The sequence below is a fragment of the Rana temporaria genome, chromosome 7, assembly GCF_905171775.1.
Source record: "Rana temporaria chromosome 7, aRanTem1.1, whole genome shotgun sequence".
NCBI classification, from domain to species: Eukaryota; Metazoa; Chordata; class Amphibia; order Anura; family Ranidae; genus Rana; species Rana temporaria.
Window position 1 is genome coordinate 19,626,348 of NC_053495.1, and position 25,182 is coordinate 19,651,529.

Here is a 25,182-nt window from a genome sequence, read left to right on the forward strand (position 1 = left end):
ATATATATATATATATATATATATATTTATTATTTTTAAAGGGACCAGAGGTCCCCAGGGCTCCGGATGGCAACCCCTCTTTTTTTTATAAAAAAATATATTCTCTTTTGTTAAGGGGGTACTGCCTGTACCCTATATTATTTCTCTTTTGTTAAGGGGGGCAACCCCTCTTTTTTTTATAAAAAAATATATTCTCTTTTGTTAAGGGGGTACTGCCTGTACCCTATATTATTTCTCTTTTGTTAAGGGGGTAGTACTGCCTGTACCCCCCTCTGCCTGTCTTCTGGGAAGCCGATTGATGGACGTGTGAGGATTACTCCAGTCAGCTGCAGGGTGTCCTCTTCCTCTGTGTGGCCGGATTGATCACTTGGCACGTGTGAATTTAATCGGAGTGTAGCCGCGGATCGATCGGCATGTGAGAGGTTAATGACCGGTGAACCCGAGGTCAGCTGGCTGGAAGCCTGTGTAGTCGATGAATCGGCGTGTGAGGGGTTAATTTGGACAATTAAACTTGTTAATTCATTAATTTGGAGAATTAACCCCTGGGCATGTTTTTGGACTGTGGGGGGAAACCGGAGAGCCCGGAGGAAAACCACGCAGGTCACAGGGAGAACAATGCAAACTCCAGCAGGTGTCGTGGCCGGGATTCGAACCCAGGACACTTTTGTTGCTAGGCAATAGCGTTACCACTACACCACTGTGCCGCCCACGTGATATAGAGGGAAAAATGATTCCTTTATCATCTGTTCCCATAGACAAGCCTTCTTATAGGTTTAGCATCAGCAGACAGGTTCTCTTTATGTGCGTCACACATTCTCTATGGGAAACAAGTCTGTGGTGATTGTAGTTCCACCCCTTACCTGTAGAGGTGTGTGTGCGACTATCACCCCGACCTTCCATTCATCATCTCCATACATCCCGGGTACACCTCCCCCTCCCCCCTATTCATATCACATATCATCTCTTCCCGACATCTCAGGTACTAATCCCCCCTCCCAGCTCAAATCCTCTCCCTCCCAAATCCCCCTCTCCTTCTTTTGTAGAACTACAAGTTCCAGAAGGGACAAGAGGCCGAAAAATGGGGAACGTTAGAAAAGGGTAAGGGAAAAACTACATTTCCCAGTATGCTCTGCGGCAGTTGGCACATGCTCAGTGGGGAGGAAAATGTCAGCTCCCAGGAAGGCGGCCTGTGCCGTGTGTTGTGCTGACATGTGATTGGATAGAGGGAGGTGATGGGACTCTGAGGATGGCTCTGCCCTGGAAGAGGACCTGTCTGCCTGTGTGTGGGCTGATCCGTCACATTGCAGCCCTCCAGATCTCCTCTACAAGGAGGAAGCACTCGGTGCCCTGGTGAGTCCTTTTATTAGCCCCTGATTACTGGGACATGAAGGTGACATGAGAGGACAGTATGAGGGCACTGCCTGTAAATCCTGCATGGATAGGCGGATAAAGAATGTGTCCCTCCACCCAAAACTGATATTTCAGAGTTTGGTAGACATTGGTGAGTTCACAGGTCTGTACACCCGCTGTGCCCATTATACAGGGTTCCCACCATCCCTGTGCTGAGTTCCCGGGTCTGTACACCCGCTGTGCCCATTATATGGGGTTCCCACCATCCCTGTGCTGAGTTCCCAGGTCTGTACACCCGCTGTGCCCATTATATGGGGTTCCCACCATCCCTGTGCTGAGTTCCCAGGTCTGTACACCCGCTGTGCCCATTATGAGAGGTTCTCACCATCCCTGTGCTGAGTTCCCGGGTCTGTACACCCGCTGTGCCCATTATATGGGGTTCCCACCATCCCTGTGCTGAGTTCCCAGGTCTGTACACCCGCTGTGCCCATTATGAGAGGTTCTCGCCATCCCTCTGCTGAGTTCCCAGGTCTGTGTACCTGCTGTGCCCTTTATGAGGGGTTCCCACCATCCCTCTGCTGAGTTCCCGGGTCTGTACACCCGCTGTGCCCATTATACAGGGTTTCCACCATCCCTGTGCTGAGTTCCCGGGTCTGTACACCCGCTGTGCCCATTATACAGGGTTCCCACCATCCCTGTGCTGAGTTCCCGGGTCTGTACACCCGCTGTGCCCATTATATGGGGTTCCCACCATCCCTGTGCTTTGTTCCCGGGTCTGTACACCCGCTGTGCCCATTATACAGGGTTCCCACCATCCCTGTGCTGAGTTCCCAGGTCTGTACACCCGCTGTGCCCATTATGAGAGGTTCTCGCCATCCCTCTGCTGAGTTCCCAGGTCTGTGTACCTGCTGTGCCCTTTATGAGGGGTTCCCACCATCCCTCTGCTGAGTTCCCGGGTCTGTACACCTGCTGTGCCCATTATACAGGGTTTCCACCATCCCTGTGCTGAGTTCCCGGGTCTGTACACCCGCTGTGCCCATTATACAGGGTTCCCACCATCCCTGTGCTGAGTTCCCGGGTCTGTACACCCGCTGTGCCCATTATATGGGGTTCCCACCATCCCTGTGCTTTGTTCCCGGGTCTGTACACCCGCTGTGCCCATTATACAGGGTTCCCACCATCCCTGTGCTGAGTTCCCAGGTCTGTACACCCGCTGTGCCCATTATATAAGGTTCCCATCTTCTCTGTACTGCGTTCCCAGGTCTTTATACCAGCTGCACCCATTTTAAGGTGTTCCCACCATCCCTGCACTGAGATCCTAGGTCTGTACACTGCTGTGCTTGATATGAAGGGTTCCCACCATCCCTACTGGATTATTTATTTTATGGAGAATGTAACGGGAGGATCTGTAACACACAAAGGTTGGCGGTAACAGAGCTAGGCACTGTGACAGGGAGATCTCATAGCCACATACTGTACAATCTGATTGTATGGTCACCCAATGGGGGACTCTGATCGCCAGGCTCCACCTACAACTGAAAAATCACTTTAAAGTGAACTGACCCTTTTGGAAACAGCTGAAAAAATGACATACAAAAGGGTTATTTTTCTGAATTTCCTGTTGGGGGGGCCCCCCCGACTCATCACTCCATAGGAAGTCTATAGGAAGGTCACAGATGAAGGCCATAGGACATCTATAGGAAGGTCATAGATGAAGGTCACAGGACGTCTGTAGGAAGGTCATAGATGAAGGTCGCAGGACGTCTGTAGGAAGGTCATAGATGAAGGTCGCAGGACGTCTGTAGGAAGGTCATAGATGAAGGTCACAGGACGTCTATAGGAAGGTCATAGATGAAGATCGCAGGACGTCTGTAGGAAGGTCATAGATGAAGATTGCAGGACGTCTGTAGGAAGGTCGCAGGACGTCGGTAGGAAGGTAGCAGGACGTCGGTAGGAAGGTCATAGATGAAGGTCGCAGGACGTCTGTAGGAAGGTCGCAGGTCGTCTGTAGGAAGGTCATAGATGAAGGTCGCAGGACGTCTGTAGGAAGGTCGCAGGACGTCTGTAGGAAGGTCGCAGGACGTCTGTAGGAAGGTCGCAGGACGTCTGTAGGAAGGTCGCAGGACGTCTGTAGGAAGGTCGCAGGACGTCTGTAGGAAGGTCATAGATGAAGGTCGCAGGACGTCTGTAGGAAGGTCATAGATGAAGGTCGCAGGTCGTCTGTAGGAAGGTCGCAGGACGTCTGTAGGAAGGTCATAGATGAAGGTCACAGGACATCTGTAGGAATGTCATAGATGAAGGTCACAGGACGTCTATAGGAAGGTCTCAGATGAAGGTCACAGGACGTCTATAGGAAGGTCACAGATGAAGGTCACAGGACGTCTATAGGAAGGTCATAGATGAAGGTCATAGGACGTCTATAGGAAGGTCACAGATGAAGGTCACAGGACGTCTATAGGAAGGTCATAGATGAAGGTCATAGGACGTCTATAGAAAGGTGAGGTTCCGGTGTTACGTTGGGGGAATATTTATCATGGTGGTATTTCCCTTGTGATAGGTACCAGGAGGTTCTGCAAACACCGGATAAAACGAAGAAGGTTCAGAAGGAAGACCAACGCAGCATCCTGAGGAACCCAGGGATCGTCCTCGTCAGTAACCTCAGCAAGGAGGAGCTGTGCCAGCATCTGGCTCAGAATGTCGTCTACAGGGAAGGTAAACCGAACCGCAAAGTGCGGCACTCTACCGGGCCTGGGGGCACTCACTGATGTGCAGGTTGTTGGATTCTGTAGCCCTGTCCTCTTCCTGTTGCGAGACTTTCTTTCACTTTTTACACTGCCAGAGAATGGGGAAGAGTCTGATCAGTTACAGGATTTCCTCCCCCATTCACAGATCATGGCATTGTAATCGGTGAAAGAACTTTTCTCATTGGAGGAAAATGCAGGAGGGGGCGTGTCCCTGTCAGGTCATCTTTAGTGCAGCTGAGCCCGGGGCACCAGAAGCTGTTAACCCCCACAGTGCCGGAACTTCATCATCAGGAAGAGGACAGGACAGCCCTGCAGTGATGAGTTCTACAGAATCCACATCTTTCCTTGCAGGTTAGTGATGAAGATAAAGCTAGGGCCACTTTCCATGGTTTTGTACATTTCCATGCAAAAAAGTATGGCAGGCGTGACATTTAAAATCGCTCCGCGCCAAACCACTGCGGTACCATGTGTTGTGACCGCTGTGAACGCAACCACCAGTAGTGTAACTAGAACCTTCAGGGCTCCGGTGCAAGAAACTATGAAGAGCCCCCCTGACCCCCAGCCAGGACAACTCACTCTAAGCCCAGTGGTGGAACTCCAGGGCCCGGTCACAAGTGCGACCTTTGTGAGCCCTGTAGTTCCGCCACTGGTGGCCAGTAGTTTTTTATTGTTTATTTTTACTATGTTTTTTTTTATCTTTTACAATTTTTTTTAGGAGCCCCATTTGGGGGTTTTGGTGAGGTATCAGGGGTCTAAACAGACCACTGATGTTTCACCTTTGGGACAGAGAAAGGGACTGAGGACACAGACCTCTATCTCCAAAACCTCAGCTACACAGAATGAATGGAGAGGACTATCTCTGTACAGAACTTCCTGTTCATTCATAATTCAGTTATGAATGGACAGAGTCAGTGATCGGTACGAATCACTGACTCTAAATTCAGGGGGAAAAAAAAGGGCCCGGTAAATGACACATTTATCAGAGGGGAGGGGGGATGAGTGGAGATCGGGGAAAGAGCACACAGGGGCTGGAGAGTACACGGGGGACAGTGGAAGAAAGCTGGATAGGTAGAGTGGTGGCTGCATATAGAGGAATTGATCTCTTCATTTTCCTCCTGAATCAGCCCGCTTCTCCTCTTCCTCCTGCAGGCATGGGAAGGCAGGCAGGAGGAAAATGGAGAGAAGGAATGCTCAATATACAGCTGCCCCTCCTATGCAGGCAGTGCCAATGAAAGGATTTTTGCCTACACAGGCGAAAAGTGCATTTATTTCCTGCAAAATTGATATGTGCTCGGGTTTAAAGGGATGAGGTGGCATCCCTAGGTGGTGGGACTCTGGCTGGGGAGGACACTGGACCGAGTGGCGCTGCATGGGGCAGGAGAGAGGGTGCTGGCCAAGGACACGGGTGGGGAATGGGGGACTAAAGAGCAGCCAGTGTGGTAAAGGAGGGCACTCTGCTACCCACCCCCCCTCCTCCAGCCTCCGGGCGCTGGTACTCCTACCCATCCAGCTGCCTATGCTAGCATCGGCCATACGTAAAGGGTGGCGCAGCAAAGGGTGACCCCTGTAGCTGTGCCCCCTTTGGCAACCACATTTCCAAGATGCATGGGGGCGCAATTTGGAATTAATGGAACTCGAGCATGCTTCCATGCGGTGTGGGAAATCGCACACTTCCACGCATGTTCCCGCACTGCGACTGGTGTGATCCGGCTCTTAATGTTCTCCTATTTAGATCTAAAATACGCTTTTTATTTTGTCTTTACTGACTGCAACATTGTCCTGTTTTTTTTTCAGGTCCGCTCCTTGCCATTAACAAACCACAAGGACTGTCGATTGCAGGTACGCACCCAATGTATATAATAATGACAACCTGTCCCCCCTCCACAGTGATTGATGTGCACCAGAGATCTGATCAGGAATCTGTACAGCTGAACCCTGGAATAAGCAAATATAGCTGGATTCCGTAAGAGCGCTGCATCTTTAAGGTGGCGTAGCGTATCGTATTTACGCTACGCCGCCTTAAGTCAGAGAGGCAAGTACTGTATTCTCAAAGTACTTGCCTCCTAACTTACGGCGGCGTAGAGTAAATGCGGTGGGCGCAAGCGCGCCTAATTCAAAATAGGCTGAGGGGTCGTGTTTTATGTTAATTTCCTTTGACCTTTGGAACGGCGCATGCGCCGTCCGCCTACATTTCCCAGTGTGCATTGCGGCAACGTATGCCGCACGGGCCTATTGATTTCGACGTGGATGTAAATTACGTAAATCCCTATTCACGGACGACTTACGCAAACAACGTAAAATTTTCGAAGCGGGAACGGCGGCCATACTTTAACATTACTCTTCCAACTATTTGTTGGAATAACTTTAGGCCTGATAAAGCGTTACGTAAACGGCGTATCTGTACGGCGTCGGCCGGGTGAACGTTCGTGAATAGGCGTATCTAGTGATTTACATATTCTACGCCGACCGCAATGGAAGCGCCACCTAGCGGCCAGCCTAAATATTGCAATCTAAGATAGGACGGCGCAAGCCGTCGTATCTTAGATAGGTTTAAGTGTATCTCTGTTTGAGAATACACTTAAACTTAGGTCAGCGCAGATTCTGAGTTAGGTCGGCGTATCTACTGATACGCCGACCTAACTCTACCTGAATCTAGCTAATATTGTCTAAATCCATTTGTCTTGTGTATTCTCCCATCAATCTTGGTGAGCTTTATGTATTTCACCCAGACCTGTGCAGTAATCCAGTGTGAGACTTCCTGTAATAAAGACTGCTCACTGCTGCTCTCTCTCCTTGTGCAGGATGACTGGTCTTGTCTCCGCCCCCTCCTGTTTACTGTAGTGGGTGGGGCCTTGTGGGTCTCTTCCACAGCTCTGCTCTCTACACAGGCTATGCACAGCACATTGATGTCACGGCTGTTTCCGAGGCTCTCCGGCGCACCCCACCTCTGGCCACATGCGGCATTGCATGCAATTAAGGTCAATGCGGAACAAATTATTTTAGGTTCCATTGACTTCAATGGGGAAACTCGCTTTGATATGCGAGTACTTTGGATTACGAGCATTCTCCTGGAACCGATTATGCTCGTAATCCGAGGTTCCACTGTATATTGAAATTACAATTTGTTTTCTGCCTGAAGTTCAGCTTTAAAGTGTAAGTTTTTACCCTTTCAGAAAAAAATAAAAAGGTGAACTTACACCATACACCCTCCCCACATCCCCGGTCCCTGCTTTACTTACTCTTTGTGTGATAAGCTGTCAGTGCCCAGGCAACCAGTATAGCGTTCCGAGGATTTGAAATCCCAGCTCTTCTCTCTGCAGCGCCTTCAGGATGGATCAGAAATGATTCTGATTGGTCAGCAACCGCACAGAGCATTACTCAGATCCATCCTGGAATCCCTGCAGACAGAAGAGGGGTAAGAGATAGGATTTCGAATCCCCTGACTGCTATACCGGCTGCCTTGGTATTAACGGGTCATCACTCATGGAGGTAAGTACATCGGGGACTGGAGGGCGGGGGGTGTAGGGTATTGGGTCACCTTTTCTAACCCTAAATTGTCTAAAGCCATTTTTATTTAATTTGTTTGGATGGAGTGCAGAATATTGGGACCCTCTTTGGAGTTTATAATGCGGTGTGTCCTCTCTGGGGAGATTGGCCCTCTCTATTCTTCCTGATGGCTATTGACAACTGGACAGAAAGTGATGGTAAATCCTCATTATTACTGCTGTCAATGAAATAGGAATAGAGAGGAAATCTTCCCATGTGGACACCGGGTGATTTCCTCTTAATTTGGAGAGTTTTATTTGTTTCTTTTGGGACAGGAAGTGAAGATAAATCTCCCCAAAGTGACGTGTGTGTGTGTGTGTGAGTGATATGTGAGCTGTCATCCAGTATGTAGCACCAGGGCCGGTACAAGGCAGGGGCGGATCCCCCGGGTGATACAATTTGCGGGCGGGAGGGGGCGCAGGTGAAGTGCCAGGCTGGCAGTGTGCTTCACAGTACATACTAGCGGGCTCCGCGCTCCCCCTCCTGCGGCTGCAGCGTTCCCCTCTCCCCCCCTCTCTCTCTCCCCGCTGGCTGTGTTTGTGTTCGGCGAGTGCCCTCCTAGACCGGCTCACGTGATGGCAGTTTTCCGCCTATCACACGAGCCAGTCTAGAGGAGCGGTACTTTGTTACAGCGCGCCTGCCGAAGTCTGAACACAGACCCAGCCAACTCCGTGATACACAGCGGGAGATGGCCACTGTGTATGCATTACTAACCAGACGACAGTGAGTGTGAATTAGTCGGCACAGTGAGACTAATGGGCAAGTCGAGGCTGCATTTGATGGGCACAGTGTGAGACTGTAATGGGCACAGTGTGAGACTGTAATGGTGGGCACAGTGATGTTGCATTCATAGGCACAGTGAGGATGTAATGGCGGGCACACTGAGGCTGCATTCACGGGCTCACTGAGGCTGCATTCACGGGCTCACTGAGGCTGCATTCACGGGCTCACTGAGGCTGCATTCACGGGCACACTGAGGCTGCATTCACGGGCACACTGAGGCTGCATTCACGGGCACACTGAGGCTGCATTCACGGGCACACTGAGGCTGCAATGGCGGGCACACTGAGGCTGCAATGGCGGGCACACTGAGGCTGCAATGGCGGGCACACTGAGGCTGCAATGGCGGGCACACTGAGGCTGTAATGGCGGGATAGAATACCTGTGGAAATCTCCAGACAGGCACAAATAGTCACAACAGTGACAATGAACAGTGACGATAATTGGGAGGGGGGGGGGGGCGCAGTTTGCCATTTTGCCATCTTCGCCCTGGGCACCAGATGACCTTGTCCCAGCACTGTGTAGCACTATATAATGGGTTAGAGGAGTGTCTGTATTGGCCAATCACATCCTTCCCTGTATCGCAGTGATGTCATCCAGTCTCATTTCCTGTTAACAATGTTTCCTATTTCTGCAGGAACTTCAGAGGAGATCTCTCTGGTGTCCATACTTCCAGATCTACAGCAGTTGTTGGAGATCAAACCTGAACTGCATATCGTGAAAGCAGCACCAAAGTACGTGTGTTATTTTATTATCATTTATTTTCAGTGTATGTTGCCGCATTCTAATGCCGCGTACACACGATCGGATCTTCCGTCGGAAAAACCTTGGATGGTTTTTCCGACAGGAATTCCACTCAAGCTTGTCTTGCATACACACAGTCACACAAAAGTTCTCTGAACTTTCGACCGCCAAGAACGCGGTGACATACAACACTAGAACATGCAGAGAAAATGAAGTTCAGTGCTTCCGAGCATGCGTCGGAATTGCTACAGACGATCGGAATTTCCGATTGGAATTTTTTCCGTCGGAAAATTGTGAGAACCAGCGCTAAAATTTTTGTTGGAGGAAATTCCGACAGGAAAAGTCTGATGGAGCATACACACATAATTTCCGACCAAGGCTCATCTTGTCGGAAATTCCGACCGCATTACAGTCTCCAGCCAGAGCTCCAGCTGGACTGTAATTGCTTACTCCAATTTCACTGCACACTGTGAGCTTCTCACAATGTGCGCTAGAAGCTGCAGCAAGGCTGATAGAACCCCCCCCCCCCCTTATTTCCTGGCTGGAGGACGTCCACCATTGTGACGCACCGCCTGGGTGCCTCCGCCAAGATACAGCTTCCTTTACTCTGGAACCAGGTATTATAGCTGAATATTGTATCCAAGAACTAGACGACACTAGCTTAGGTGCAAACTGGACTCTTTATTGAAAGCTTGCACAGAATATATACCACACAATATCAGATAAGAGCTTGATCACATTATCCTAAACAATGCCAACTTTAAACAGTAATATCATCAGCACATCTTAGGCTGGCCATACATGTTCAATTTTTTTTTGTACATTTTTTTTTTTTTCCTTTTTAGATTTGCCTTAAACCATGTAGTGCAAGGGCCTGCCTAATTGGATACAATTGATAGTTGTTTAGTTTGTTTGACCAAATTTTTATATGTTTTTTGGTAAATCTGAAGGAAATTTGTACAAGAAGATTGGCCACGTATGGCCACCCTAACAGTACATCTAATGAACAGCTAGCAGCTAACAGTGATCTAATCAACAGCTTGGCCCCTACACAAGTCTTGATTAGTTACGGAGTGACCGCCCCAGAAAGTCCGGCAACAGATCTCATTAAACGGAATTCTTTCCATATCCATCTTCTCACTGAATCTCATGTTGGCTTCCTTGATTTTTACATGTGGTAATGACATATCATCTAGCATTATATAACAGGACATCTTCTTGAATGCTCCCTCAAATGCCAGGACCCATAGTCGGTAGGCAAGAGGCTACCCTGCAGTCCCCTCCAGTGGAGGTGCGTCCATAGAGGGCGCAAGAGCGTCACCCCCTCTCTCCTGCACTGCTCTATCTATTGTCGCTGCTCCCGCCTCCGATTCAGGTGTCCGACCCCTTGTCGGGCGCCGGGCATCTGAATTACAGCGGTGGGGTGTTTTTGGAAGCCCCTGATTAGAGCCGTGGGCTCTAATGGGCGTCCTGATTAGAGCCGTGGGCTCTAATGGGCGTCCTGATTAGAGCCATGGGCTCTAATGGGCGTCCTGATTAGAGCCGCGGGCTCTAATGGGCGTCCTGATTAGAGCCGCGGGCTCTAATGGGCGTCCTGATTAGAGCCGCGGGCTCTAATGGGCGTCCTGATTAGAGCCGCGGGCTCTAATGGGCGTCCTGATTAGAGCCGCAGGCTCTAATGGGCTTCCTGATTAGAGCCGTGGGCTCTAATGGGCTTCCAAATTGGTAAACAGTGGGCGCAATGCTGTGCATTCGCTGTTTTCTCTGTGTTGTGTTAGGGAAGCGATTTATTTGCTTCCCTAACACTGACCCACCTCTCAGCCAATTAGGTACACCGGGTCTGGTTACCTGTCACCTGATAGGCGTCCAATCACAGCACCTGCCACTTCAGCCAATCATGGCATCCAATCATAGCAGAAGATGGGAAGAGGACGGGAGAAGACATGGAGGACTCTGAGGGAGCATGGAGGACAGCGCTGTGACCCGAGACAGGTAAGTGCCGGGTGGGCGGCCACACTGGCGGCAATTGATGGGGCACGCTGGCGGCAATTGATGGGCACAGTGACTGCGTTTGATCGGCACAGTGGCTGCAATATGTGTTTGTTTATTTTCAGTTTGCGCCCCCCCCCCCCAAAAAAAATTTGAGCACCAGCCGCCGCTGGTCCCCTCTAAAAGCCCCGGTTGGGTCTGTCACAAGCATGATCTAGCACTTTTCTCCCCAGCCTGATTGTCCCATCTCTGACCCGCCCCGTCATTCATTGGAATTTAGTTCTTTCAATTATGGAGACTCGGCATCACATGCAGGCATTACCTAGGGCGGTCTGCATGCAATTACAGCCTACCTGACAACACCCATCATGGTATTTTGTTATTTGCACAGCTCCTCCCAAGAGCCTCCTTTTGAATGTTCTCATCAATAAGGTTAAAAAAAAAAATGAACATTGACTTGACCCCTTATAGCCAGATTCACAAATGACTACGCCGGCGTATCAGTAGATACGCCGACGTAACTCGGAATCTAAGCCGTTGTACGTTTAAGTGTATGCTCAAACTGAGATGCACTTAAACCTAGCTAAGATACAACGGCCTGCGCCGTCCTATCTTGGGGTACAATTTTTCCGCTGGCCGCTAGGTGGCGCTTCCGTTGAGTTCGGCATAGAATATGTAAATGACTAGATACGCCGATTCACGAACGTACGTGCGCCCGTCGCAGTAAAGATACGCAGTTTCCGTAAGAGATACGCCGCGTAAAGATAAAGCTGCCCCCTAGGTGGCGTAGCCGATGTTAAGTATGGCCGTCGTTCCCGCGTCAAAATTTGAAAATGTTACTTTTTTGCGTAAGTCGTCCGTGAATGGGGCTGGACGTAATTTACGTTCACGTTGAAACCAATAAGTCCTTGCGGCATACTTTGGAGCCATGCACACTGGGATGTGTACATGGACGGCGCATGCGCCGTTCGTAAAAAACGTCAATCACGTCGGGTCACCAATCATTTCCATAAAACACGCCCCCCCCATCCTCATTTGAATTAGGCGCGCTTACGCCGGCCCCATTTATGCTACGCCGCCGTAAGTTAGGAGGCAAGTGCTTTGTGAATACAGTACTTGCCTCTCTGACTTAAGGCGGCGTAGCGTAAATACGATACGCTACACCGCCTTAAAGATGCGGCGCTCTACCTGAATCTGGCTATTAGTCAGTAAATGGAACGAACGTTCCAAAAATAAAATTTTCTCAAGAAATTCTACTGGTGTGTGGCCGGCTTTACAACCCAACCCTACCAGGATGTAGAACTCCTACCAAGGCACTTCTGATGGATGTCTGTGATCTTTTCCTCCTTCTTTCTCCTGTAGGGAGAGCTCCGGCCTCGTCCTTCTCTCCACTTGCCATGTGACAACCAAGCACTTTGAAGATTTTTATTCTCAGTGTCGCAAAGCAAAGAAACCATTTACAACATTCCGGTAAGTTTGTGTCCTGTGGTCCTGTAAAAGGTACCCAAGATGTCCAAGTGTTGTGTACAATGCCCAAAAAAACCCAAGTGTACCTGTATGGGGCAAAGCAACTGTTTTACTTAAAGGCCAATTCACACTATGTGTGGTGACATGTTTTACCTCGTGGCAAAACGTCTGTCAGCGCAGGGACACACCAGAAACAATTGTTTCCCGTGTGTCCCATTCACACTGCAACACAGCCTAGCACTGTGCTAAAATCCAGAAATAAAAAAATCAAACAGTGGTGTTGCGCTCCCACATTAAATAACATATAAACCTAGATAAATTAATGACAATAAGCACAGAGGATAGAATATATATATAAGTGCTGCTGTGCTGTAAACAAGTGACTACAAGTGAAATGATAATCAACAATGAGTGTTCAAAATATATAGAAAAGACACTGGGCCAGATTCTCGTATAACTGCGGCGGCATAACGTATCTCCATTACGTTACACCGCCGCAAGTTTTACGGGCAAGTGTTTGATTCACAAAGCACTTGCCTGTAAACTTGCGGCGGCGTATCGTAAAGTCCACCGGCGCAAGCCCGCCTAATTCAAATGATCCATGTAGGGGGCGCCGATCGTACTGCGCAGGCTCCGTCTCGAATTTTCCCGCCGTGCATTGCGCGAAATTACGTCGCAAGTACGTCATTGGTTTCGACGTTAACGTAAATGGCGTCCAGCGCCATTCACGGACGAATTACGCAAACAACGTAAAATGTTTAAATTGCGACGCGGGAACGACGGCCATACTTAACATTGAGTACGCCACCTAGGGGGCATGTTTATCTTTACGCCGCGTAACTCTTACGGAAACTACGTAAAATCACTACGATGGGCAAGCGTACGGTCGTGAATCGGAGTAACTAGTCATTTGCATATTCTACGCTGACCGTAATGGAAGCGCCACCTAGCGGTCAGCGTAGATATTGCACCCTAAGATACAACGGCGCTGGCCGTTGTATCTTAGGCATGTTTAAGTGTATCTCAGTTTGAGAATACACTTAAACATACAACGGCCTTAGATTCGGACTTACGTCGGAGTATCTGCTGATACGCCGGCGTAATTCTATGTGAATCTGGCCCAATGAGTTTAAAATTAAAAACAAATGGAAATAAAGTCCATTGTAAGTGTAGCAAAAGGTGCTAAAGTGCTGGCGAATCTCAGAAGGAGAAAATCAATTCCTCTGGATCCAGGGTGCGGAGTGTGGTGTTGCTGGTGCTCTGTAACAGTAACAGGCGGCACTGTGACTTCTGTGAGAGGTGGCTCTTCGGTGTAAGTAACACCTGTAGGTGTACTACCTTCTTATCTTACTTACCTTAAGGTAAGCAGCATTAAAAGATATGGTGGAATGCTAGGTCATTCGAGGTGGGGGAGGGGGGTTCCTTCCTTCTCCAGCGTTTCCAGTATTGTGGGATGGGGGGGCGATTATGGATGGAGAGATAAGAGATTACCGAGTTCACAGTTTATTAGGTAAAAGGTACTCGCATTATAGATGAAGTAAAGTGCAATGCATAAACGAGCAGCGAGCGCGGGACCTTGTTGCGTCACTTCCAGTGTCCGTATGCCTGTGTCCTACGTGTTACGTCACTTTCACGTGACTTCAACGGGGGAGATAAATGTGAGGATACACTTGCTGATACTCGAGTCGGTGTACCCGAAGGACTACGAGCGTCCATTGTTTAAAAGTCGCGGCTTCCCCCTGGTCCCTTCCGTGATAGGTGTTTCCCAGCAGACACTGTGTTCAGTGTTCCGCCAATCACAGACGTCTTTTCATCCTCGGACAAGAGAACGTCTGTGATTGGCGGAACACTGAACACAGTGTCTGCTGGGAAACCGAGTCCGAGGATGAGAAGACGTCCGTGGTAGGCTGCTGGGAAACGCCTTTCACGGAACGGGACCAGGAGGAGACCGCGACTTTTAAACAATGAATAGACGCCCGCAGCCTGTAAACATTTCAGGTACACTGACTTGGGCACAGTGAGGCGTGCAAATGGGCATTGTTGACCCTCTTTTCCATTTACAATGGCTTCTGCATTCTCACCCTAGGCTTATACTCGAGTCAATACGTTTTTTCCCAGTTTTTTGTGGTAAAATTTGGTGCCTCGGCTTATACTCTAGTCTAGTATATACGGTAGTTAAAAAAAAAATATTCATAAGGAGTGCATAAAAATTCCATAGGATGGGTGTTGTACTTCATTAGGCAGCTGTACCTGAAACAGGATGGAATCTCTGAAATTACAAAACGGAACACAAGAGGGCGCCAGCTAAGTGCAGAATCAATGGTTTTATTACTTTTTTTTAAAGAAGAAGTAAACTCCTCTGGTGTGTTTGCCTATAATAATAACAGGTATTGTAAATATCTAATAAACTTCCACCGTTTAGGAGATGTTTACTATACACTGCACCGATTATGTCATCGGTGCATGGGTTCTGAAGCCTGTGCCGTTTCTCCAGGACCCGCGGCTCCCGCGTGAATGCGTGGGAGTGAGGTAATAGCGGCTCCGGCAAATCACTGCACTGGAGCCCGTGAACCTGAACCTGTTCCTATTATGCATAGGTACAATGTCTTGTCGAAGGTTGTTTACTGCAATCCTTACTATTGGAATGAATGTTTATTACGTTTATTTATACAGTTGACACCTTACATATATTTTATTATACTTGACATATATATTGTACATTCAGGGCCGCAATCAGGAATTTTGGGGGCCCCTTACACAGCTTCAGGCATGGGGCCCCTGGAGCAGAGAACCAGGGGGAGGGGGGTGCTGCCGCAAATTGAGAAGCGGGGGGAGTGTCGCAAGTTGAGAGATGGGGGGGGGGGGTGTTAAAACAACTTGAGAAGAGGGGGCGCTGGAAATTCAGAATGGGGGGGCGCTGCGAATTGAGAAGCTGGGGAGTCTGTCGCTGCGAATTAAGGTCGGGGGGCTTTGTGTGCTGACAATTTTTTTTTTAAAAAGGGGGATGCCGTCCGGGGCCCTGGGGACCACTGGGTACCTTAGAGGTCGGGGGGGAGGCTTTGGGTGCTGACAATTTTTTTTTATTTATTTTTTTATTAAAAAGGGGAGGGGTGCCATCCGGGCCCTTGGGGACCACTGGGCTTCTTACGGGTGTCCTGCCTGTACCCCCTGATGGCGGCTCTGTGTACGTTTTACATCAGTCTCTGCCTCAGAGATTACAATCTTAGGTCCCTAAAATGTACAGGAGCCATTTAACCCACCAGCATGTCTATGGGGCGTGGGAGGAAACCGGAGGACCCGGAGGAAACCCACGCAGGCACAGGGAGAACATGCAAACTCCATGTAGGTAGTAATGGCCTCTTATTTTTCAGTGCGATCACATTGGGCGTGCCAGACCCAGCGGAGGGCGATGTAAAAGTGGCTCTGAAGGAGGAAGATATTAAAGATCTAAGGCTGGTAAGTTGATTTGACGTCTCCATGGATTTGAGCAGCTTGTGGCCCTTCGATGGATAAATCTGAACCCCGGCCTCCCCATCAGTCTTGCTTGCACAGTTGTACAGGTTCCTCTCTTGGACTATAATTGCTTACTCTGATTTCACTGCACACTGTGAGCTTCTCACAATGTTCATTAGAATCAAGTTGGATAGTTCCCGTCTCATTTTCTGGCTGAAGGACATTGAGATCTAATGAATGAAAGAGGCGGGCCAATGAGAGTCAGGCTGGGGAGGAAGGGGGTTGAAGACGCTGTGGGGTTGATTTATTAAAACTGGAGAGTGTAAGATGTGGTGCCGCTCTGCACGGTAGCCAATCAGATTCTGACTTCAGCTTCTTCAATTTAAGCTTTGACAATAAAACCTGGAAGCTGATTGGTTTCTATGCAGAGCTGCACCAGATTTCGCGCTCTCCAGGTTCAGTAAATTGACCCCGCAGTGTCTTCAACCCCCCTTCCTCCCCAGCGTGACTGTCCCGGGGGCCCCCCTTTCATTCATTGGATTTCATTTATTTTATTTTTTTTCAATCGTGGAGGCTCAGCATCACATGTTGTGAGTTATCTAGGGTGGGGGGGTCTACATTAGGAGTCGACCGATTTATCGGGGGGGGGCGATATTTACAGTTTTCAAGTTATTGGTATCGGTCAGAAACGTGGCGATATTGGTCAGACCTCCTCCCCCCTATCCCCACACGGCGCTCGCTGCAGTCTCTGCCAGTCTCTGTCAGAGGTGTGACGGGCAGCAGAGAAATTACATCATCTCTCACTGCCCGCCTCGCATCACCGCTGTTCTGCCCCGATGGGGAGGCTGCTCTTCACAGAGAGATAGAAACGTCATCTCTCACCGCCTGCCATGTGGCCATTTACCCGCTCAGACGCTGCTGGAGAGAGGCTGCCAGAAGTAGCGTAAGTAGTAACCCGCTGCATATGGGCGACAGTGGCAAGTGACATGCTTCATCTGGTGACATGCTGCATCTGGTGGCAGGTGACGGTGGCAGGTGACACGCTGTATCTGGGTGGCAGGTGACAGTGGCAAGTGACATGCTGCATCTGGTGACAGTGGCAAGTGACATGCTGCATCTGGTGACACGCTGCATCTGGTGGCAGGTGACAGTAGCAAGTGACATGCTTCATCTGGTGACATGCTGTATCTGGGTGGCAAGTGACACGCTGTATCTGGGTGACAGTGGCAAGTGACATGCTGCATCTGGTGACCGTGGCAGGTGACATGCTGCATCTGGTGGCACGCTGCATCTGGTGGCAGGTGACAGTAGCAAGTGACATGCTGCATCTGGTGGCAGGTGACAGTAGCAAGTGACATGCTGCATCTGGTGGCAGGGGGCATGCTGCATCTGGTGGCAGGTGACAGTAGCAAGTGACATGCTGCATCTGGTGGCAGGTGACAGTAGCAAGTGACATGCTGCATCTGGTGGCAGGTGACAGTAGCAAGTGACATGCTGCATCTGGTGGCAGGGGGCATGCTGCATCTGGTGGCAGGTGACATGCTGCATCTGGTGGCAGGTGACAGTAGCAGGTGACATGCTGCATCTGGTGGCAGTGGCAGGTGACACGCTGCATCTGGTGGCAGTGGCAAGTGACATGCTGCATCTGGTGGCAGTGGCAGGTGACACGCTGCATCTGGTGACAGTGGCAAGTGACATGCTGCATCTGGTGGCAGTGGCAGGTGACACGCTGCATCTGGTGACAGTGGCAAGTGACATGTATCTGGTGGCAGGTGACGGTGGCAAGTATCTGGTGGCAGGTGACGGTGGCAAGTGACGTGGCTGTACAGAATATTGGCACCTGATATCGGCCCGAAAGGCAGCCAAAAAATTGGTATTGGTATCGGCCCTGAAAAAAACGATATCGGTCGCCCTCTAGTCTATATATACACATAAACCCCGCCTAGGAACACCCACACATCCAGTCAGACTTCTTTCACAAACATAAGCTCCACCAATTGGTCATGTGTAAAAAGAGGATGCGACATAGCATAACTCCGCATAACACATTTTATTAAAAAAAAGTTGTACTTACAAAGACACAGATAAAATCATTCATGTAAAAAAAATGCCGGCCGGCAAGCGAACGGAGCCCTTCCTCCTCAGCGTGGTGACGTCACTGCACGTGCAGTGACGTCACCACGCTGAGAAGGAAGGGCTCCTTACAGGCTTTTTACATGCAGTGGCGTGGCTTTACCCCTTGTTGTCTATATTGTTTTGTGTATTACACGCCTCCCTCTATACTCGATCTGTTTGTTAACTTGTTGAGTATTCTTTCTGAATGTTATAATTTGACTAGCGCAGTTTTTCTTCCTTGTGTGATGATTATTCTATGTGGTTTATGTACAGTTTATACTTCTTGTACAGGTGATTCCAGTGACGTATCCATCCAGAGGGAGCCTGGAGAGGAGAGAGGTGAAGGAGACGCGGACGCTCTATATGGTTCTGCACTCTGCAGATGGTTGTTCTTTACTTCAGCTGCAGCCCATGACAGGTACATTACAACCGCTCTGTAGACTCAATGATAGATGGTGGAGAGACGTCTGCCTGTCCGGGAACCCCCCCCCCCCCGTACTGCACTTGGTAATGTGGCCAGCAGGCAAAGGCGGCACACGTGGGGGAGATTTACTGAAACTGGAGAATGCAAAATCAGGTGCAGCTGTGCATGGGAGCCAATCAGCTTTTAACTTCAGCTTGTTCAATTAAAGCGGGGGTTCGCCCTGTAAAAAAAAAAAAAAAGTTTTTTTTTATTAGACAATTAAATTCGGCATCGTAGCGCGAGCTACGGTATGCCGGTCTTACATTTTTTATGCCCGTACTCACTGCGGTATCGTTGATTGAAGAATCCGGGGAATGGGCGTTCCTCTGGTGAGAGAAGGTGATTGACGGCCGGCCCTGGCACGTCACGCTTCTCCGGAAATAGCCGAAATAGGCTTGGCTATTCACGGCGCCTGCGCATAGCCTGTGCGCAGGCGCTGTGAATAGCCGAGACCTACTCCGGCTGTCTTCGGGGAGCGTGACGTGCCAGAGCCGGCCGTCAATCATCCTCCCTCTCCATAGGCACGCCCATTCCCCGCGGGAGTCGGATTCTTCAATCAACAATAGCACAGTGAGTACGGGGTTTAAAAATTTAAGACCGGCATACCGTAGCTCGCGCTACGATGCCGAAAGTAATGGAATAATGGGGTGAAGGAGGGTGAACTACCGCTTTAAGCTTTGACAATAAAACCTGGAAGCTGATTGGTTTCTATGCAGAGCTGCACCATATTTTTGAGAATGAGTATATAGTGCTTTAACCGCTTGAGGACCGCCACACGACGATATACATCGTCAAATGGTATGGCTGGGCACAAGGGCGTACATGTACGTCCCCTTTAAGATTCCAACCGTGGGTCAACCCGGTACTCTTCTCCGTGACTGTACCCGCGGGAACAGCGGACCCGATCGCTGCCGGTGTCCCGCGATCGGGTCACAGAGAGGAAGAACGGGGAGAGGTGAGTGTAAACAAACATCTCCCCGTGCTTCCTAGTGTGGCTGTCACTGATCGTCTGTTCCCTGTCATAGGGAACAGACGATCAGTGACGTCGCATGCACAGCCACGCCCCCACACAGTAATAACTCTCCCTTAGGGCACACTTAACCCCTACAGCGCCCCCTCCTGGTTAACCCCTTCACTGCCAGTGTAATTTTTACAGTAATCCGTGCATTTTTATAACACTGTTTGCTGTAAAAATTACATTGGTCCCAAAATAGTGTCGATGTGTCCGCCATAATGTCGCAGTCACGATAAAAATCGCTGATCGCCGCCATTACTAGAAAAAAAAAGTTATTAATAAAAATGCAATAAAACTATCCCCTATTTTGTAGACACTATACATTTTGTGCAAACCAATCAATAAACGCTTATTGCGATTTTTTGGTAAAATACGTGTGTATATATATATATATATATATATATATATATATATATATATATATATATATATATATATATATATATATATATATACATATACGTATACGTATCGGCCTAAACTGAGGGAAAAAAATGTTTTTTTTTTATATCTTTTTTGGGGGATATTTATTATAGTAAAAAATATTGAATTATTTTCAAAATTGTCGCTCTATTTTTGTTTATTTTGCAAAAAATAAAAATCGCAGAGGTGATCAAATACCACCAAAAGAAAGCTCTATTTGTGGGGAAAAAAAGAACGCCAATTTTGTTTGGGAGCCACGTTGCACGACCGCGCAATTGTCAGTTAAAGTGACGCAGTGCCGAATCGCAAAAAGGGTCCTGGTCATTTAGCTGCATAATGGTCCGGGGCAAATTCAATCGCTCAAATCTCATAGAAGCTTAAACATGTTAATGTCATTTATAAGTTCCTTTTCAGGATTTCCATCATTCAAATAATCCCCTGGCATGAATGTCCCCGTGCAGGCACTTCCTGTTAAAGGGTGACAACGCTCTGTCTTTGTCTGTCGGTTGTGCTCCTGTGTTGTCAGGAACAGGCAAGTCGCTAAAAATTTTTAACGTATTACCTCCACTTTCGTTGTCAAATAAAGAAAAAAAAATAATATAGCGTGTACAACTGCGACACGAGTCATATTGTAATTGAATGGTATTAAAAATGACCTTTTCAATGTCTAATATTCTTAAAAGCGGAACTTCCAGTACAGGTGCAGGTAGTGGCCACTTTTTGAATATCGCATGCAATGTTTTATTTAAAAAAAATTGCAAATCTTGCATTCGGTGTTGGTGATTTGACCCCCTCCCCCCTCCGGTGTGTTGAATATTATCTTTCAGGCTCACCATGTAAAAATGGCATTGCTCTTCTTTTTTAGGGAGGTAAATTTGCATTTATCATTATTGTTACTTTATTTAATATTTTTTTTTTTTTCAGTCTTCAGAGAGCAGCTGATGGTTCAATGCACCCTGAAGTTTTGTCCGATACTTGGTGACCACACGTATAGCGCACGAGTAGGGAAGATTTTGGGAAAGGACACCTACGTTCCGTTTGATTTGGCGCTTCCACAAACCCAGGTAATTGCTTGGCTGCTTTTCTTAGGAGTACCTGTCACATTTCCAGTATGATTGATTGATGAAAGCGAAGTTCCACCCAAAAGTGGAACTTCCGCTTAAACCACTCCATTTGGCATGTCATTTTGTTTGGGGGGAGTGGGGGCTTCAGTAGGGGTGGGACTTCCTGTCCCACTTCCTCCTTTCGCCCAGGGACCGCTTAGGTGATACGTCATATCGCTTTTGGCGGCAACTCCCTGTAGGCGATCACCTGGGACACGTGACAGGTCCCAGGTGCAGGGGCGGACTGACCATTGAGTCACTCGGGCACTGCCCGAGGGCCCCATGCCACTAGGGGGCCCCATAAGGGTTGCCAGGCTCAGTAAAACCAGGGACAGTATGTAAAAATCTATTTATTTTTAAAATTTTTTTACATCTGTCCCTGATATGTCCGAAACCGACATGCTTTTGATGTGAAAATCCCGAGATTTTAGCTGCCCTGCCTCCTGGCGTGGTGGCCATCTGTAAGCCCAGGGGCCCCATAATCTTCTATTGCCCGGGGGCCCCATGAGTTGTCAGTCAGCCCCTGCCCAGCTGATTACCTGTCCACTCAGGGAGCGTTGCGCAGTTTGAGCATGCGCAGTGAGTGCCCGGCCGTGAAGCCGAAAGCTGTCACGGCCGGTTGCCCACAGTTAGAATGGAGGCGAAGGGGGGGGGGGGGGGTAACAATGCTTCAGGCGTCGCGTTGTTGGACCGTGGAGCAGGTGAGTGTATGTTTATTAAAAGCCAGCAGGTACACTTCTTGTAGCTGCTGACTTTTAATAAACATAAAAAAGGCTGGAACTCCCCTTTAATGTTATAGAGCATCTAAAAGGTACAAATGAAAGCAGCTCTGTCTATAATTATCATTCCATGCATTTTGTAACCCTTTCCGCCCTTCTCCAGCTTCTCTTTAACAGGATCTTTATGCCTGGGGAGTGGGAGGGACCCGCCGATCACATGACCACTGTAAGAGGCTATCAGAGGTCACGTGATCAGGAGCCAGTCCTATCTGTGACAGCAGGTCACTGTGCTAGGTGTATGCAGTGAGCGCGCTCTCAGCACAGAAAGCTCTGCCACCCATTAACACATACAGTATATGCAGCGGGTGGGCATTAAAGGGGTTGTAAAGGTAAAAAAAAAATCCTAAATAGCTTCCTTTACCTTAGTGCAGTCCTCCTTCACTTACCTCATCCTTCCATTTTGCTTTTAAATGTCCTTATTTCTTCTGAGAAATCCTCACTTCCTGTTCTTCTGTCTGTAACTCCACACAGTAATGCGAGGCTTTCTCCCTGGTGTGGAGTGTCGTGCTCGCCCCCTCCCTTGGACTACAGGAGAGTCAGGACGCCCACTAACAGACAGCTCCTTTCTTTATCTGCAACGTAGAGAGTCTCCTGTAGTCCAAGGGAGGGGGCGAGCACCCTTGCTGTGTCCAATTGCAACACAAGGCAGCACGCCCCAAACCCGGAGGAAAGCCGGCAAAGTACATGCATGTTGCCTAGCCTGCACCTGCCACCCGCTTGCAGTATGTTTACTGTAAGTAGTAGTGAAGTCTGAATCCAACCAAAATGTTTTTCTAGTTTTTAGATGGTGTAGGAAAGGGTTACGTCTCCGTCAGGATTTTATTTCTGCCTGTGACCCCGTTTGGGAGATTTCCCCTCAATTCCTGTCCGCCAAAAAAAATGGGGCAAGCATTGTTCACGGGACAGGAAGTAATAAAACATTGTTGGCAGGGCCGCCATCAGGAATTATGGGGCCCCCTTACACAGCAGAGAACGATGGAGGGGGGGGGGGGGTGCTGCCGCCTGAAATTGAAAAGCGGGGGGGGGGCCTTTACAAAAGAAGAAGAAATGAAATAAAATATATATATACCGTGTTTCCCCCTGAAAATAAGCCCGGGTCTTATATTAATTTTTGCTACAAAAAAACACACTAGGGCTTATTTTCGGGGTAGGGCTTATTTAATAACGGCATTAAAGTGGTTGTAACCCTAAAAAAAAAAAAAACAGTTCCTTTTTGAAGCATGATGGATAGCACAGTGCATGTGCTGATGTCAGCCCGCTCCATACACTGAAGATGAAGGGGCTGCAGACATCAGTGCGGGGGAGAGGATAAGAGAGAAGAGCCGAGATCCAGGCAATGTTAGCGGGGAGGAGAGGATGAAAGCCGAGATCCCGCTGACGTCAGCCCGCTCGTACACTGAATAGAAAGGGGCGGCAGACATCAGACAGGACAATAAAAGAGGACCTCCAGTGGCTGTAAAACATATAATTAAACCGTAATAAACTGAGACACTGCACCAGTATACAGTAATGGATTACAGTGTTTGTTTTTTTTTGAACTTTGATAGGGCTTATTTTTGGGGTAGGGCTTATATTGCAGCCCACCCTGATAATTGCACTAGGTCTTACTTTCGGGGTAGGGCTTATTTTCGGGGAAACACGATTATATATATATATATATATATATATATATATATATATAAAAAAAAAAATTTTTTATAAAAAGAGGGGTTGCCATCCGGGACCTCTGGGCCCTTTAATAATAATAATACAAAAAAAAAGAAACCTCTGGGCCCTTTAATATATAGAAAAAAAAAAATTGTCCATTTAATAAAAATAATAAAATATATATATATATATATATATATATATATATATATATATATATATATATATATATATATATATATATATATATATATATATATATATATATATATATATATATATATATATATAATATTTTTTATAAAATAAAAAATGGGGGGGGTTGCCATCCGGGCACCTTAAGGGTGTACTGCCTGTACCCCCCTGATGGCGGCCCTGATTGTTGGATGCTGTAAATCTTCACTGCTTTTGTGTTCCTATTGGAGAGATTTCCTATCACTTCATGTCCTAATAATCATATTAATAGGTAACAAACTGACCCATGTTTGTCTTTGTTTTCCCCAGAGGGTAGAAGAGAAGATTCTTCGTAAGATGCATTTCTCAAGCCAGCAGATGCCTCGGATGCCCCTTCACCTCCACTTTCACCAGCTCATAATGCCGAAAGATCCTCAAGGGAGGTACCCCGCACATCTCCAGGCTCCACCCCTGCCCTTCTTCCAGCGGACAATGGAACTCTTAGGACTTAGGGTGCAAAACTAACCTGCTTGCATCAAGCATGGATTTCTGTATTAATGGATTTGTGACACGATTTCACTGTGGACTTATTCTTCTTCTGCAGGGAGCTACAGGAAAACAGGGACAGTTTGAGTGTTCTCTATGCACATAAAATCAGTAGCCTCATTCTGGATTCATAAAATAGGTTTTCTTTTTTTTTTTTTTTAAACAACAATGGAACTTAAAGTGGTTGTAAGCCCTTACATATACCCAGTGAAGTGACTGGCCTCAAACAATAAACAAATCCATAAGTTGTATTTGTTTATCTGCTGTCTCCTCTTTTCTACATCTGTTCAAAGTGCTGAATTTTAAAGAGTTCAGAAAAAAGAGGAAGGAAAGCTGAAGTTGCACTCTGCAGAGCTTAGGGAGGAAAACTCTGAGAGCTGATTGGAGGGAAGGGACACCCCCCCCCTTCACACAGGAAAAGAGCTGATGTTGTCAATCAGCTGGAAGTCTCTCCCCAGTCACCATTTTTTTTTTTTTTTTTTTTAACCTTTGTGTCGGGAAAACTTGTCAGAAGTGATTTATGTGGATAGCAGCGGAACGAAGCAGCAGACAAAAGTGGCACTTCTTGCTCTTAATTAAGACAAGTACACACTATAGAGCAGTGATGGCGAACCTTGGCACCCCAGATGTTTTGGAACTACATTTCCCATGATGCTTAGCTGCACTGCAGAGTACATGAGCATCATGGGAAATGTAGGCCCAGATTCACAAAGGAGATACTCCGTCGTATCTCTGTTTCTATCTATGCGACGGATTCATAGAATCAGTTACGCATAGATAGCCCTAAGATCCGACAGGTGTAATTGTTTTACACTGTCGAATCTTAGGATGCAGTACCGCGGCC

General features: G+C 48.0%; 1 protein-coding gene across 1 annotated transcript; it reads left to right on the plus strand.

The window, feature by feature from the left end:
* The first annotated feature begins 1,122 nt into the window (after positions 1–1,122).
* On the plus strand, positions 1,123–24,589 carry RPUSD3 (RNA pseudouridine synthase D3). The gene is made up of 9 exons (XM_040359020.1): positions 1,123–1,350; positions 3,908–4,062; positions 5,889–5,933; positions 9,058–9,154; positions 12,516–12,623; positions 15,992–16,076; positions 18,480–18,606; positions 21,014–21,153; positions 24,123–24,589. Exons 1-9 carry the CDS (start codon positions 1,247–1,249, stop codon positions 24,315–24,317), a joined length of 1,056 nt encoding a protein of 351 aa, XP_040214954.1. The 5' UTR covers positions 1,123–1,246; the 3' UTR covers positions 24,318–24,589.
* Positions 24,590–25,182: the final 593 nt, after the last annotated feature.